Below are 17,928 nucleotides of genomic sequence, written 5' to 3'. Positions count from 1 at the left end.
TGTTTCACTACTAAAAAAGAGTGGATTTTCTTGATGACTATCATTGGACTCTGGACATTGAGAAATTGATTACACAAGAGCCTGGCTCAATAATTTCCACAGATTAATGATTTTATTCATTGAGTTGCCTTTTATGTCTCTCCCTGCACAAGTTCACCAGTGATGGAAGGAAGAGACTTTGACTGTTTATGGACAGGACACGTTATTAATGACATGTCCCAGATTCTGCTTAATGTAGGTGCAATATATCTTCCAGATAAATCGGATGTTCCCAGTTGCATAAAGTATGATTCAATTCTATTTTAATCCATCCTTGGGACGTTTGGATGCTGGCCAGGGAGTCATCATCGTCCATTCTGGAACTCAGCAGATCAGGCAGCACCTATATCGAAAAAACAGTCGATGTTTCGGGCTGAGACCCTTCAGCAGTATTTTGTTGAGTCAGTTCAGCATCGCGCCACTAGTCGAGGCCGCAGAGCCATTCTTCGCTGAAGTGCCCCAGTCCGCATTGATCGCTCCGATCAAACCGTACGGAAACAGCAAAAACAAAGAGTAGCCAGAACCCAGGGACACATGAAACACAAACTCCAAAGTCCCCCAAAACAAGTCCTCAGCCTTGCTGATCAATCCTGGCAATGTGCATTCCACAGGTATGTTCAAGCAACCCAACTTTTTCAGCAGCGGTTGGTTAATTGTTTTTTATACAGGATTCTGGGATTCTTGCTGGTGTTGTAGATCACATTACATTAAAGCAAAGTCAATGTCCTTGACCCTGAATGTTACCAAAGCATATCAGAGAGAGTTGAAAGATTGTGGTTCTTTGAGTTTGCAGAGGACACTGAGGGTGATCTATCCTGGAATGCAGGAACTATAAATATTACTTAGAACAATGTGTTCATTGGCCACACAATCCAAAAATTAATCACATATAGTGATTAGAAACTCTGTAACTTGCTATGGAAATGTGCATGCTTATTCACCAAGGCCATTTGGCAGGCAGTAGTCACATCATTTATTCAGATTCAGTTTATTGGCATTTAGAAACCACAAATGCAATGCAGTTAAAAAATGAGACAACATTCCCCCAGAATGATATCACAAAAGCATATGACAAAACAGACTACACCAGAAAATCCACATAACATTTGGCAATCCCCAATCATGGAAGTTCCACCAATAGACTCAATATCTTCAAGGTTGAGGATAAAACCTTATTTCTTTGAGCAAGGGAGTTGCTCAGCTACTCAACTTTTGCCCCGTGTACCAATTTCCATCAGCATCATGTTCCCTTTTGGTATTAGCATCGGTTTATTATTGTTACATGTACCAAGATGCCATGAAAGGCTTGTCTTGTATACCGCTTATACAGGTCAAATCATCTCAGTGCTCTGAAGTAGAACAAGATAAAAGGATAAAACAGTGCAGAATAAACATGCCATTCAATTCATTCTCCAATTCACTACCTGAAGCCAAGTTATTGCAAGTTGCCTCTGCTACATGAAGTATAGACATCTGCTACTTTAAGAGCTCCTTGGTGTAAACCTTTAAGAGAGATTTATGATATTATGGGAGGAAGTGTAACATGTTGTAGGGGGTAGTCTATAGTATTATTTCATGCATTTTCAGACAGAACACGATGGAAATTCTAGACAATGTGTCTTCATTACAACGTGAGGAAATTGGCAGAAAATAAAGCCCTCAAAGAGGAGGCATTTCCCATTCAAGTTTAGCTTCCTTTCTTGACATGAGTAATTGCTAGTTTAAGATGGCATTGGTGAAGCACAGCAATAACTTGCTATCAGCAAGAACAACTATTAACTACTTTATTAATCACACTTTTTCTTGAAAACATTCACTGCAATCGATAGCCTTTAACTTCCCTTTTAGAGCTGAGCTTTTGAACTGCCTGGACAACCCGGCATTCTTGCGGTGCAAACTGAAATGTCGAAGGTTGCTGCGGAAAATAAGCCAATGTTTGGCTGCTGGAGCAGACTAGGAGGCAATTCAAAGTGGCAGAACTGAGGCAAGGCAGAGCCCAGTCTGAGAGCGAGCAACAAGCTGTAGTTTGACCAATTTAAGCACTAGGTGGAATTGGAAAGGTTGGGTACGGGCCGAATCGAGGTGGCACATAAAGAACCCGAGAGGGTATTGAAGTGGCAAGGCCTGGGTCCGAGAGTGACGAACGGCCTGCTGATAGGTCAATTTAAGCGCCGGGCCAGATTGAAAGGGTCAGGGTATTGGGGCAGGAGGCTCATTGCTCACGAGGTTTGCTAGTCTCTGTGCTGAACCGAGACTGTGGCCTGCAGTGGGCTCCTGAATTGGCTGCAGTGATCACTGACTTCATGAACTTCAGTTCTGAATGTTATTTGCTTACTCTTCTTGCTTACACTATTTGTTTTTTTCCTCTGCACACTGGGTGTTTGACGGTCTTTTTTATTAACCAGTTTCTTTGTTCTGTGGCTGCCTGTGAGGAGGCAAATCTCAAGGTTGTATATAGTATACATACTTCCAACTTTGCCAAATGTCAGAACTTGGGATAGCAACATTTCAACTGTCCAGTGAAAGACCGAGAAACAGAATTCTGAAGGGATTCCTGACCAGTGACATGACTCCAGTGCCTGTCTCTAATTACCACTCTTCCAAACTTCCCCAACCTGGATGTGGGTGGCTGGAAATGCCCTTCAGTTAAACAGTGAGGACCTGATGGCAGCTGGACCCCAAACGATGGAATTCAGAACCATGTAACAACTCTCAAAAGTTAAGCACTCTCAGACCCACAAACTGTGCATTTGTGTATCCTTCCCTTTATTGGGTCAGGTGTATCATAACTCTCTTTACACCTTTCGAGAGAGCTTGCACAGCCGAGGGGGGCATTGAGGAGTAGAGTGTAAGAGTGGGTGTTGCATAGAGTTGGTTGGAGGGGGTTGGATACTGAAGATGCATCTAGTTCTCTCATCCATTGATTCGAAGCATGGGAGCAAATTGATCATTCTCTAGTCGTTAACGTATACTGTTAATTAGCTACTATTTCTTTACTCAAAGGATTGTAGATCTACCCCAGAGGCTGTGGGCTCTCAGTCACAGTTAATGTTTGGGGCATTCAGAAGTTGGCTGGCAGAGGGAAGAAGCTGTTCCTGTTTTGGACAATCGTAGTTTTGGACATGAAGGGAATCAGCAGACGCATGAATCAGTCAGGAGAGTGGGGAAGTGTGTCAGGATCTTCCGTGATCTTAGAACATGGTAAAATTCAGGAAGTTGTGTGCCTTCACCTGTTTCTGTTTTCTACTCGATTAGTTGAATGTGAGCCTGGGTGGGAGATGCTGAATAAAGATTTTATTTGTGACTTGCTGTTGAATTAGTGGTTGCAGGTTAAATCTCCAGACTCTTTTACTGATTCCCTACACTTTCATCTGTTTGTACGGTACTATGCAGAGGTCTTAGGCACATATCTATAGCTAGAGTGCCTACCTTTTGCATACTACTATATCTGTCAATGTGGAGCAGAGAGCAAATTTGTAAATCTGGTGGAAGCAAAGGATATTGGGAATGGTGAAGGTGGAGTGCCGCGGGTGGGGTGTGGGACAGGTGGCAGAGAAGGTGTGCCAGGGGCAGGGACAGACACACCCAGGTCTGAGACACCAGGTAAGGTAACTTGATTCCAAACAATTGGTTTATTGATCATTACAGAGTGTCTCTCTGGTGCTTCCTGTTTCCTTTCCTCTACCTTCCTCTTTTCCCAACCGTGATCCTACTCTCCCTGCTCCTCTTCCCACTCTCGGTCCATAATAGAGACCCATATCAGAATCAGGTTTATCGTCACCCACACGTCATGAAATTTGTTTTATTTCACGGCACAAGTACAGTACAATATATAAAATTACTGTACCACAATACTGTGCGAAAGAATTAGGATCACCAGCTGTATACATACGTGCCTAAGACTTTTGCACAGTACTGTATGTCCATGGAGAAATCTAACTGCTGACCCAACGTGTTTCACCTCAGTCAGAACTGGGACTCAAGCAGCAGCTCTGCAAAAGAGGACAACTTTTAGCTTGTACCGAGGAGCAAGGGACATTGAAGTCTCAGAAAGTTAGTTACAGTCCTGGAACCATGTTTGGAAACAGTTGAGATTAAACTTCATTGTTAAAGTGAAATGGTACATATTTACAGTGCAGTGTTAGAATATGCAAAATATCTTTCCTTGTATGTTCGGTATAACAGCCCAGTTTTACTGGCATGGGCCTGCTACTTTCAATTGTTGCCCGGTGTCAACACAGCTTTCTGTCCTGGATTGGACGCAGAGGGTCTTAACATTCTGGCATGACTCAAGGCCTCCAAACCTGCTCTGCAAAAAACTGCCGTGGCCTCAAAATACCTCTGAAAGCTTTAACAGCGAGAGAGGCCTTGTCCTTAACTTTGTTGACTGTCAAAACCTTGATGATCTTTAAATGCCTCTAAAGTACTTTGGTCGTTTTGGGCTGATTGGCATCATTTTGTGCCATAATAAAATGTGGGAAAATATTAGTGAGGTTGGGCTTCTGCGTAAAATCTAGTGGTGGAAGGAACTAAGTAATTTGGTGTTCCAGATGGACATTCAAAATCAGGCCTACTACTCTTTTCATCCCGTAATGTAATGTTTCTGAGACCTGATGAAGGGTTTCAACCTGAAATGTCAACTGTTTATTCCTCTCCATAGATGCTGCCTGACCTGCTGAAACCTGCAGTATCTTGTGTGTGTTGCTCTGTAATATACTGACCTAATGTATTCTGGTACAGGATGTCAGCCTGAAACATTGGCCACCCCTTTGCTTCCATTGATGCTACTTGAGCTGTTCAGTTTATTTTATCTCATGATTCCAGCAGCTGCTGTCTTTTGTGAATTCTCTGTATGATGTGTTTTAGTCTAATCTGGTATCACGTTCAGCACAGACACCATGTGCCAAGATGAGGCCACCTTCAGGGTGGAGGAACAACACCTTATATTCCATCTGGGTAGCCTCCAACCTGATGGCATGAACATTGATTTCTCCTTCCTCCTCTCCTCTTCTTCTATTCCCCACTTTGGCCTTTGAACTCTTCTCACCAGTCTATCTCTTCCCTTAGGTCCCTTCCTCCTTCCCCTTCTCCCATTGTCCAGTCTCCTCTCCTATCAGATTCCTCTTCTCCAGTCCTTTACCTTTCCCACCCACCTGGCTTCACCTATCACCTACTAACTAGCCTCATCCCTTTCCCCACCCCCCCCCAACTTTTAATTCAAGATTCTTCCCCCTTCCTTTCCAGTCCTGAAGAAGGGCCTCAGCCTGAAACATTGACTGTTTATTCATCTCCATAGATGCTGTCTGACCTGCTGGGTTCCTCCAGCATTTTGTGTGTGTTACTCTGAGCAGTTGTTTGCCTATTTGCAACCTACATTTAATCAGATGTAAAAATTAAGACAGAGGTAGGATTAAATATTTTATTTACAAAACTAGGTAGATTTATATAAATACAAAAAGAATTCAGTTACTTTTTAATTATAAATAAATATGTAAATAATACAATGTGTAGATCAATAATTTACAAGCCGGTAACATCTCTCCGTCCACAAGCAGTGCCTGTATCAGAGCCCAGTGTTAAACACTTGAATCTTTTCCCAGTGGTTGCAGTCTTTGGTTAATCATTATCTTCGCTTTCGGACTCACTGTCGCTCTCCTGATAGAACGAGATTGTTGCTTGCACTGGGAAATTTGCCAAGAGATAAGCTGCGTCTTCAAACAAATAATCAAAACATTTTGATTTTGGCCAAAGAAGTCTGTTAGAAAAGAAAACAGAAAAAGAACATTGTTTAATGGCTCACAAACTACAGTCCTTTCACATATCCATTTGCAATGGTGGAAGAAGTTTCTGTGCTGGCTAATCTCTCCTCTCAGTTGTCCCCTGTCCTTCAAATCTCGGCTCCTCAAAACTAGGCTTCCCTGAAACTTGCCTCCTGTGCTTTGCTTCTTCACCTCCTAATGCATTTATCCTTTCTTACCGTCCTCAACTCAATCACTTCCTCCCTCCTTCCTTTCCATCAGCATCACCCACAGAACACAATCTCTGGACTTGCCTACCTAAAGTCACTGACTCACTCTCCATGGGGGTCAGTGTTCCTGTAATTTGCAATATATATATAAGTGGCCTAATTAGTAAGAATGTAGACATAAAAGTTGGCTGGTAGTGATGAAGGTTGGCAGTGGATATAGCACGATGTAGTGTGTGAGGTGCTGCATTTTAGGTTAAATTAAGAAGTCAAGCCCCTGTACACCTGCTCGTTAATGCAACTATCTAATCAGTCAATCATGTGGCAGCAACTCAATGCATAAACACATGCAGATATGGTCAAGAGGTTCAGCTGTTGTTCAGACCAAACATCAGAATGGGGAAGAAATGTGACTTTGTCCGTGGAGTGACTGTTGGTGCCAGACGGGACGGTTTGAACATCTCAGAAACTTTTTGTGCACAACAGTCTCTAGAGTCTACAGAGAGTGGTGTGAAAATTTAAAAATAACATCCAATGAGCAGCAGTTTCTTGGATGAAATTGCTTTGCTAATGAGAGAGGTCGGAGGAAAATGGTCAGACTGAGTCAGGCTGACAGGAAAGTGAGAGTAACCCAAGTAACCATGCGTTAGAACAGCTGTGGGCGGAAGAGTATCTCTGAATGCACAACACATGAAACCTTGAACCTGCACGAACAAAGATTCAGTGGCCTCTTTGTGTCAGAAAGCCATGTTGTACATTAGAAAGATTTGACAAGAACAGGCCATTCGGCCCAACAATGCTGGCCAAATTCCTATTCACATCGTGTTGAAATAACTATCGAGTTTAGATTTGAAAGTCTCTAAGGTACTACCCTCAACTACAGAACTAGGTAGTTTGTTTCATGTGTCCACAACTCACTGTGAAAAGAAATGCTTCCTGATGTTAGATGGAAATCACCCCTTACCCAATCCCCACCTATGGCCCCGTGTTCTTGATGATAGATTAATTTTGAAGTGTCAGCTGGCATCTACTTTACTTATACCCTTAATGATTTTGAACACTTCAATCATGTCTCCTCTCATTCTATGTATACTTGGGCTAAAAAGATTTAATTTTTTCAATCTTTCTTCACAGCTCATAACCTGCAGACCTGGAATGAGTCTAGTCACCCTTCTCTGGACTCTCTCTCCAGTGCCTTCACATCCCTCACACAACATGGAGACCAAAATTGTACACAGTGGCCTCACAAAGCACATTATACAGCTTAGGGAGAACTCCACTGAGCACAATATGGAGCCCAACATTCTATTAGCCTCCCTAATCGCTTCTGCTTGTCTAGATGTTGAGGGTGACGAGTCTATAAGGACGCCCAAATCCTTCCCATACAGTGCACTTTCTCACATAGATGAGAATGACACTTTAGAGGCACTTAGACAAGCATGAGAACAGACGGGCATGAAGGGATATGGATCGTGTGCAGGCAGATAGGTTTTAGTTTCATTTGGTATCATGGTCAGTGCAGGAACTGTGGGCTGAATGGCCTGCTCCTGTGCTGTACTGTTCTATGTTCCTTAATGACTACTGCTTGGTCACCTGTCCAAACAACTCCCTTGAATCAGGTGCCTAAAGTGCTATAGATTGGTGTATTTTCAAAGTGCACCAGCTGAAGTTATGTGAGATATGTAAGGGCCAATTTTTGAGCAGAAAGATCCGTGAAGTATAACTAGACACTGAGTACCAAGTGTAGAGAATGGCCCCTTCCCCACACTCCTCTCTCAGCCTTGGAATAAGAACTCCAGTAGAGAAACTATTACAGCCCGGGGCATTGCGAGTTGAGTTCAATCCTGACGTCATCTGTAAGGAGTCTGTACTCCTGTGGAAAGTGTGGGCCCTTTGATTTCCTTGCACAGTCCAAAGATGTACCGGTTGATAGATTAATTGGTCATGGGAAATAGTCCTATCATTAGGCTCGGGTTAAATTAGGGGTTACTGGGCAATGTGGTTCAGGGAGTGGAAGGAATTATTTCGTGCACTATCGCTAAATAAATTTTTAAAAACATGATCCTGGTGCATCCTAATCCTACCCCATCGCTGGATAAAAGGCTCTCGCATCTTGGCTCTGCCACTGAATGGACCTCACTCAGTGAAAGCACAAAGGATTGATGTCTTGAGTCAGCTCTAAGCAACAATGATTAGGGCTTTGCATAGGGTGTGAGTCTCTGGACTTGGTACCTGATAGGAGTCAGTGTGCATGGGGAAGAAGAGTGAGGTATGTGAATGCTGGAATAAGCTCCCTAATCGGGGCGGCGTGTTACCGTAAAGCTTCACAGCGCTAGCAACCCGTGATCAATTCTGCCGCTGTCTGTTAGGAGTTCTCCACATGACTATGCGAATTACCTCTAGGAACTCCTGTTTCTTCCAACAGTCCAAAACCCTACGGGTTAGAAAGGGTTAATAAATTGTGGCCTTGCGGAAGCATGGCAAACCTCGCGGCCTGCCCCAGCACATCCTTGGACTGCGTTGGTTGTTGTCGCAAACGACAGATCCCACTGTACGTTTCGATGTGCATGTGATAAATAAAGCTAATCTTATCTCATATTTGTGAAGGTGGACACATATTGGCTATCCACCTCTCCTGAAAATCAGCAGTGATGGAACACTTACTTGACGGGGTGCTGGAACGCTGGTACTTTGTCTCCACTGGATGTCTGCCGAAGCTGCTCGCTGCTGAGATTCGTCTGAAAAAGGAATGTTAGAAGGTTGGAGCTGGAATAGATACCGCTGCCTTCTTCACCTAGAATCCACTGTATTCTGCTGATGCTCACAGTGAATATTCAGTACTACCTGAGCATCAGGGGAGGGGTAAAACAGAGTCCAGCAAGTGTAGGGGGACACGGCACTTGAGAAGATGCATCAATTAATCCAGGAGCGAGCAGCTATCTGCTGGGGGAAACACAGGAATTGGCATCTGTGGCAACAAAAAGGATGAGTCCTGCCTGACTTGGGGTCTCGACGTGAAACACTGAACCATCCATTTACTCCCACAGATGCTGCCTCACCCCCTTGCCCCCTGGGTTCCTCCAGCATTTGATTTTCCTTTTGCTCCAGATTCCCACATCTGCAGCCTCTTGTGTCTCCAATTAATCCAGGATTGTCTCTTTGACTAACAGTGGGAGAAAGAAATTGAGCAAACTTACATTTGCCATCTGTCTTTGTTGCTCCCGTTCGATATCTTCGGGTGTGATTAGCCATGGCCTCCAAAGAGCAGCAGCACTGTCAACAGATGGGGTGAGAAGGGGTTACTGGTGGAGTCTCTGAAACCTGTGTAATGAACTGCCAGAAAATGTTTGCACTGTAGACAGTCTGGGCAAATACACGTTCTATCAGTGAGATCTTCCCAGCTTTAGCTCTGAGGGGAGAAACTTTGACTTTTTGTCAGAAGGTGTCAGCTTCCGTGCCTGAGGCTTCAATTCTTCAATCCAGGTTAATGCCCCAATGCCAGTACTGAAGGAATAATAATCTACTGAACATCCTGTTATCCAGGTGAGCTGTTCAAATGAATCCTTACCTTCCCTTTCTGATGGATGTAAGCCATTAGGCTCTTGGACCAGAGGGGATAAGTCTACTCACCCTATCACTGAATTGTTCCCACAACTTATGGACTCACTTTCAAGGACTCTTCATCTCATGTTCTTGATATTTATGTTTATTTGTATTTATTTTCCTTTGTATTTACTGTGAATGCCTACAAGAAAATGAACCTCAGCATAGAATATAGTGACATACTGTACATGTAATTTGGTAATAAATTTGCTTTGAACTTTGAAGACCTAACCCAATCTGAATTGGTTGGTTGATCCCATTCTGGGAAAGGTGGGAAGTTTACCTATTACTAGTGTCAGTAACCCTGGGTTAAGGGAGGGTGGAGGTGGTATTGTCCAGATCACCATTGACTCCAGAAGAATGTGTATAGGGGAATATTATTGGTAGGATCAGGAGTAGCTATTCTGCCCCTTGACCTAGTTCTGCCTTTCAATCAGACTATCATTCTTTCATTATGTGCCACACTGTATGAGCTGGGCGATCATGGTCTTTCCATGACCATGATTGTTCTTGGCAAATTTTTCTACAGAAGCGGTTTGCTATTGCCTTCTTCTGGTCAGTGTCTTTACAAGACGGATGACCCCAGCCATTATCAATACACTTCAGAGATTGTCTGCCTGGTGTTAGTGGTCACATAACCAGGCTTGTGATATGCACCAGCTGATCATACGACCATCCACCACCAGCTCCCATGGCTTCGGGTGACCCTGGTCCGGGCTGGTAGTGAGGGGGGTGGGGGGTAAGCAGGTGCTACACCTTGCCCAAGGGTGACCTGAGGCTAATGGAGGGATGCAGCACCTTATCTCCACCCCACTGCCCGAAATCAAACCATAGCAGAGCTACTTTTGCTTCACTTCCTTAACAACATTACACATCCAACATCTACCAGTTTCAGTTGTGAAAGCTCCATCAGGTCGCTAAGTGCTTCAGGGAATCAAATCCCCAATCCCCACAATTCTTTTTTTTGACAAGTCCTTCCTGATCGCATTCCTGAAATATCTAACTCCAATTTGAAAACTGCATCATTTTATTCTGGAATCCCCATTGGAGAATTTGCATCTCTGCTTTTGCCTCCTTTATCACCTGCAATGTCTCAGTTAGATTATTTCTCAACATTCTGAACTCACCAGCATTACACCAATTTAACCCTTGCTGTTTTGACACAATAGTTATGAATCTGTGCCCCATATTATTGAAAAACCACACTGTTTTCTGCAGATGCGGGATCCAAAATGTGTATCAGATCAAGAAATATTTTTGAAGCTCGTGGAGTAAGAACATTACTTCAACCCCTTTGTATTAAAAACCACACATATGATAAAGAACTCTTTGACTAATTTCTAAACCAGTGGATTAGATTTAATACAACATAGACAAGTTGCTGGAGGAACTTAGCAGGTCAGGCAGCATCTATGGAAAAGAGTAAACAGTTGACATTTCTGACTGAGACCCTTCTTCAGGACCGAGAAGGAAGTTGGGTAGATGCCTGAATGGTGGGGGGTGAGGGGGGGGAGGTGAAAGACGCTCGCAGGAAGGTGATTGGTGAAGCCAGGTGGGTGGGAAGGTCAAGGGCTGGAGAAGAACCTGATAGAAGGAGAGTGGACCATAGGAGAAAGGCACAGAGGAGGGGACCCAGGGGGAGGTGACAGCTAGGTGAGAAGAGGTAAGAGGCCAGGGTGGGGAATATAGGAGGGGGGGATTCTTTTAACTAAAGAAGATGTCAACATTCATGCCATCAGGCTGCACGATACCCAGACAGAATATAAGGTGATGTCTCTCCACCCTGAGGGTGGCCTCATCTTGGCACAAGAAGAGGCCATGAATCGACACATCAGAATGGAAATGGGAATCAGAATTAAAGTGTTTGCCACCAGGAAGTCCCACTTGAGGCCGATGGCATGGAGGCGCTTGACAAAACAGTCCCCATATTTACAAAGGGTCTCACTGATGCAGAGGTTTAAATCATTGGATTTAATAATTAAGTGCATGAGCAACTAATTTAGTCAGGTTCAATAGTTCCTAATCATATCAGGTATCAGGGAAAATACTTTATTTGGTCTTCTCCACTCAGTTGCTTTCTTTGAACTCAATCTGCCAAAGTTTAGTGTGCTCCCTTAGCTAATATCTCTCCTACATCTGTATATTAGTGTGTCTGTTAACGCAGTGCTGTCTACAAACTTTGAAGCTAGAACTCATTGTAGTTCTTGAGGTATCTGGTCAGCACAGGTTCCTGCGTGAATGTCACTTGGCACACTCCACTAAACAGATTAGGTTTTTCAATGCTCAGCACAACCCACAGGGAGAAAAGATTAAAGTAGCATTTTTTTCTTAAGGAAGAACTACCGCCATTAATTAGAGATCGGAGGTTGGACATCAAACCTACCTATGCATATTTTCATTGCAATGAGACAAACACTAAGACAACTTTCAATCTTGATGTGTCTTAACATCAGCAAACACGAACATGAATCTCAGGGTTATTTATTTATTATTGAGATACAGTGCAGAATAGACCTTCGTGGCCAATTGAGCCCACTGTCCAGCAATCCACTGATCTAACCCTAGCCTAATCATGGGATAATTTATAATGACCAGTTAACCTACTAACTGGTCCATCTTTGGATTGTGGGAGGAAACCCACGCGGTCACAGGGAGAACGTACAAATCCCTTACGGGCAGCAGCAACAACACGTATATATGTACTTTGATACTAAATTTACTTTGAATCTTACCTTCTCTCCGCTGACGGATGAGAAGCACCATCTCCATGCAAACACTGCGGGCAGGGACAGGCCGGGACTCTGTGCACTCTCTGTGTGTCCACATCCATTTCTGATGGTAGCTTCTGCTGTTTGCACACTCGGGAGGTGTCTGCTGATCAGTTTAGTTCAGGCGGCTCTGTCCTCCTGCTCTGCCTCCTGTTCTTTTTAAGTGCTGCTGACATTGGCTCCTCTGCTTTCTGAGAGCTGATAGGCTGTGAGCTCAGGAATTCCTCTGGAATTAATTTGATGGGTGACCTCCCTGTGTCAACACCAGGAGAAGAGAGAGGGAGGGCCAAATGCTAGGTATGGGCCACTGCTCCAGGGTTTCAACACCTCCATTGGAAGTGCCACAACATGAGGGAGAGTGTCAGGCAAAACAGTGTGCAGGTGTGATGGGGGCCCCCAGACTCTAGCCTGTCACACCCTGACACACTTCCCTGCATCAGCACATAACAGTGAAAGCTACCAGTCCCAGGGCTTCACACTGAAGCCCATCACCTTATCATAAGGCAGCCTGTGCATGTGGAGCATTTAGCAGTAGGAAGGGGAGGTTTGTTTAATCAGACCACTTTCAGCTGTATTTAAAAACAGTGACAATTGTCAGCCAGGGGTGAGGAGAAAGGAGGGATGGCAGAGGTGAAGAGTTTCTGCTTTCGCACACAGTAGGGAATTTGCTTCTAATTTGCTTCTAGTGCTTGAAATTGCCTAGGTTAAACTGTAGTTTAATTTTCTGCTAAAATTTCATGTGGAGTAACCACAGATGTTTAATATTCCACATATTATTTCAGTTTTTACTCTTTCCCTTAAAGATGAGTTCATGTTTTACACAAAGCACACAGAGTCCCGGCATGTAGGGACATTTGCTTCTTGTCCGTCAGCAAAGGGAAGGTAGAAATGGAGTGGTTTTATTAAAATAGCTGAAAATGTATTTAGCATGAAAAATAAACATTTTAATAAATGTATCTGGTCTTCTAACATCTAGAACCTGATATCTAAAACTTTGACAAACTTCTGTAGATGTGTAGTGGAGAGTACATTGACTGGCTCCATCAAAGCCCTGTATGGAAACCATGCTCTTTTCTCACTGCTGCCATTGGGAAGGAAGTAGAGGAGCCTCAGAACTTGCACCACCAGGTTCAGGAACAATTACTACCCTTCAACCGTCAGGCTCTTGATAACTTTACTCAACTTCACTTGCCCCGACATTGAAATGTTCCCGCAACCTATGGACTCACTTACGAGGACTCTTCATCTCATGTTCTTGATATTTATTGCTTAATTATTTATTATTATTATTTCTTTCTTTTTGTATTTACACAGTTTGTTGTCTTTTGCACACAGGTTGGACACCCAAGTATATGCAGGCTTTCATTGATTCTGTTATGGTTATTATTCTATGGATCTATTGAGTATGCCTTATGGTTATATATGTACTTTGATAATAAATTTACTTTGAACTCTATCTGTGAAAAATCTCATAAAGTTTCATTGAAAATGACTGAACAATGCAATAATTTCTTTGGTAGAGACAAGTCCGTTACTTAATAAATTCATTTTTTTTTATCGTGAAGTTTTTAACATGTAACTGCCAGCTCCTGTGCTGCTGAGAAATTGAGTGGAGTTTGAAGATCTTTCCTGAAGCAGGCCAGTGAATCCTGCAATGCTGATTGAGGGCGGGGACAACGACAAGTTCTATGGATGGAGCCCGATCCAGGTAAGAGGAACCCTGAACCCTACGTAACAGATTAGGGAAAACATGAACATCAGCAGTTTTGGCTATAAGTTACATTTCAAGCACATTGCTTTTTTGCATTGGATTGATCAATTTATTTGTGGGCCAGGCTTGAGGTACCCTGGTGGTCTAGTGGTTATGATTGGGTGTTTCCACTGCCGCAGCCTGGGTTCCATTCCCAGTCTGGGAAGAGTGTTTGGCTTCTGTAAGGAGTCTGCGTGTCCTCCTCATGGAGTGCGTGGGTTTTCTCAAGGTCCTCCAGTTCCCTCTCACAGTCTGAAAGACATACCAGTTGGTAGGTTAATTGATCATTGTAAATTGTCCCATGATTAGCTGAGGTTGAATCGGGGGGTGCTGGGGTGCTGGGGTTCGAAGGGCCAGAAGAGGCTATTCTGCACTGTAATTCTAAATAAAATAAAATAAATCTCCTCTTACTCCTGTCTTCTTATGTTTTATATTCTGGATTGCTCTGACGTTAGTGGTTATCATTTTTATTTTATTTAGAGATACAGCACAGTAATAGACCATTCCAATCCAACAAGTCACTGATTGGTCTGGTTTCTGTTACTCAGTAGTATTAGAACGTACATTTTTCTATGGTATTATAAAGAATGAATTGTGCTTAGAGGGCATCATGAACAGCAAACGTACCACACGATGGATGAGGCTTCAACCGGTAAACTGATCCCGAGATCCCAGGAAAGTTCAGAAATGCTTCAAGGATGATTAGGGGAAATCCATGAAATGCTACTGTTGAGCGTGTTTCACTTTTATCTTTCAGTCCAAGTTCTTAATTGGCTGCCTCTCACTTGGCATAGAGCCCCGTGTAATTTGTGAGCTTGCCAGCAGAGAGGATGCTCCGAAGACTGTGTGTAAAGCACGGTGACTTGGGCAATGCCTGATATGCAGACAGAAAGATCTAACAAATAGATAACAACCAGGTGTTATGGACCGAATAAGTTGCTCTTACTAATATCCATCTGAGGTCTAAATATTGCTTGAAGTAAGGATAACACCTTCCCTGCTTCTTTTTCGAACAAGGCAGTAGATCTTACATTCCCATTTAAGAAGCCAGATGGGAATTCTTATTTAATATCACATCTCAAAGATCTCCAACAGCATAACATTAGTTTAGAACTGGACAGAGATGTTAATTTGAATGGGCGAGAGTGGAGCAGTAAACATTGGGAGTAGATAGTTTGAGATGGTGGAAATTGACGTGATGTGGGTGAGAAATGAAACGGACACAACAGAACGGAATGAGACTTGTTCAATTCTGTGTTCCTTGAGCACTGATCAAAATGCCGAGGGATCAATTCTGTAGTGTAGGAGGGGGCATTGGTCCATTGTATTTGAACTTTGGTTAGGTTGTGTTTGGGGTATTGAGTTTGGTTCGGGTTTCAGACAGATGGGTCTCATTAGGCGTGGCTCACAGCTCACCTAGCAGAAGAAAAACTCTGATCTCAAACGTCCGCTGCCTTGGAGCTATACTCACTCATGAGGGAGGTTTCAGAAATAAATCCTGGAGCTGGAGTCCTATGTTGAATTCAACACTTACTCCTGTGCTGCTGCTGGTGCCAAACTATATCATTCTCTGCCGTTCCTTTGGATTCATCAGGTGTGTGGAGAGGGGAACCTACTGCATGGGCAACAGGCTTGCTTATCACATAGACAGCTAGGACCCAATATCCATGGTCACCCACAACCAACAGAGTGCCTCTCGCCTTGTTCAGTTCTGGTCACCCCATTACAGGATGGATGCAAAAACTTTGGAGAGGATGCAGAGGAGGTTCACTGGGAGATTGCCTGGTTTAGAGAGTTTCAGTTTAAGAAGAAGTTGTCATACTTCTATTGTCTTCTATGGAGACTAAGGAAAGAAATGTTTATGAAGTTATGGGAGGCAGAGATAGAAGATAGTCACAGTGTATTTCCCATGGAAAAAATACTAGAGGGCATAGCTTCAAGGGAGGTGGTGGGGCAAGTTTTATTTTACACAGGGAAGGGCACGTGCCTAGAATGTGCTGGCAGGAGTGGTGGTGATGTTTGAGACATTTAGACAGACACAGGCACGGAATGGAGGGATATAGATTATGCACAGGATGTTGAGATTAGTTTCGTTTGCCCTTGTGGTTAGCACAGACCTCGCGGACCGAAAGGCCTCATGTGCGGTACATAGCTATGTTCTATGTTCGATTACTTTTGAAACAGTCTGAAGATTCCATGCTAACTGTTCTTCACACATTGCCACTTTTTAAAAAGTATTTATCTGAGTTCCTGCGGAATATTAGTATCCATCCCCATTACAACTGATATGTAAACTGTAGGGTGGTCGGAGTCCCGACAGGCACAGGAGGCTGTGCTTCGGGGGCAGGACGCTTCAACCCCTCCTTGGCTCGCACAGGACAGTGTGACCGGGGACGTGTTACATCTCACAGTCTCGCTCACACCTCTCGGAACAATTTGGCTGTCTGCAGACACGTGTTTGTGCGTTAGTATCTTGTTTAGGAAACCTGCGGTGTGCAGGGTGTGCTTATTTTAAAATTACCCCCACATACGGATTCTGACACCTACCTCCGCGTGGCGTTTAGTCTGACCAGTGAGTCACCTCCCGGCTCGGCGCCGTGCCTGCAATTGTTGGAACCTCAAAGTGCACAGAAATTAATATCACAATTATTAGGTTTAATATCACCAGCATTTGTCGGGAAATTTACTGATTTTGCTGCAGCAGTACAATGCAATACATAATAACGGGAAACTGTGAATTACAGTAGGCATATGCATATACATATAGCAAGAGAAAATCTGCAGATGCTGGAAATCCAAGCAACACACACAAAGTACTGGAGGAATTAAGTATGTAAGTACTTAATAGTAAGTATTTATACAATAGTTAAATAAGTAGTGCAAAAAAGTAGTGAGATAATGTTGAATATCCGTTCAGATATCGGATGACAGAGGATGGTAGGAATTAGCGCAAAGAGGGACACAGTGTGTGAGAATGCTCCCGCCCCCAGCGTGGAACCTCCATGTTTTCAGCTCATGGCCGCCAAGGGGTTAATTTCCTCTTTAATTGGCAAAATAAACACATATAGTACATTGGACAAAAGAGCAAGGGTTTTGTTCATAAAATAAACACTCACAGTTGTAGCTCCACACCAGTACAGCTGGGCGGGGAGATGGGAGCAGACTTTGCCGGAGTTGGGGGTCAACATTTGCGATTGCACCAGGAAAAATTATGGGACTTCCCCCCCCCCCCCCCGCAATCGCCATATATCCTCTCCGCAGGCCCCCTTTTGCTCTCGTCTCTCAGCCACAAAGTAAACAGGGAAACTGGGTCAACAGAGACCGAATTCTTTTCGAAGTGACGGAAATGGAACGCTCACCCCTCCCAGGTAACGTCGAAGTCATCTATAGTTTAAATTCGACACTTACTTAATCCTAATTTCTTTCTGAAACTCTCTCCTCGATTCCAGTGGTCTATACCCATCACTTACTTCCCTTTTCTCCCAATTAACCTTCATTATCGTTTAACCTACTGCATGGTATGCCAGTAGAGACAAAGACATTGGCGGCTTTGAAGAGAAAAAGAATCCTTGTCTGGTTGGCTGCCAGTGACTAGTGGTGTTCCACAGGGGTCAGTGTTGGGACCACTTCTTTTTATGCCGGTGTATAAATGATTTAGATGATGAAATTGATGGCTTTGTTGCCAAGTTTGCAGATGATACCCGGATTGGTGGAGGGGCAGGTAGTGTTGAGGAAACAGGTAGGATGCAGAAGGACTTAGATTAGGAGAATGGACAAGAAAATGACAAATGAAATATAATGTT

General features: G+C 43.6%; 1 protein-coding gene and 1 long non-coding RNA gene across 3 annotated transcripts; both read right to left on the bottom strand.

Moving 5' to 3' along the window:
• Positions 1–5,554: 5,554 nt before the first annotated feature.
• Positions 5,555–12,859, bottom strand: LOC140719681 (protein ripply1-like). The gene is made up of 4 exons (XM_073034479.1): positions 12,340–12,859; positions 9,202–9,277; positions 8,669–8,742; positions 5,555–5,794 (listed from the first exon to the last, which is right to left on the bottom strand). The coding sequence occupies exons 1-4, from the start codon at positions 12,435–12,437 to the stop codon at positions 5,656–5,658; spliced, it is 387 nt and encodes a 128-aa protein (XP_072890580.1). The 5' UTR covers positions 12,438–12,859; the 3' UTR covers positions 5,555–5,655.
• Positions 12,860–13,258: 399 nt separating this feature from the next.
• On the bottom strand, positions 13,259–17,663 carry LOC140719633 (uncharacterized). 2 transcript variants are annotated; one of them, XR_012096965.1, is made up of 3 exons: positions 17,534–17,663; positions 16,673–16,742; positions 13,259–14,377 (listed from the first exon to the last, which is right to left on the bottom strand). It is a non-coding gene; the product is annotated as an uncharacterized lncRNA (long non-coding RNA). The 2 variants fall into 2 exon arrangements; XR_012096964.1 differs by lacking the exon at positions 17,534–17,663 and adding an exon at positions 17,242–17,356.
• Positions 17,664–17,928: the final 265 nt, after the last annotated feature.

This window comes from Hemitrygon akajei, chromosome 32, assembly GCF_048418815.1.
Source record: "Hemitrygon akajei chromosome 32, sHemAka1.3, whole genome shotgun sequence".
Lineage (NCBI taxonomy): Eukaryota > Metazoa > Chordata > Chondrichthyes > Myliobatiformes > Dasyatidae > Hemitrygon > Hemitrygon akajei.
Note: the sequence above shows the minus strand (reverse complement) of the source record. Positions and strands in the feature narration are given on the sequence as shown.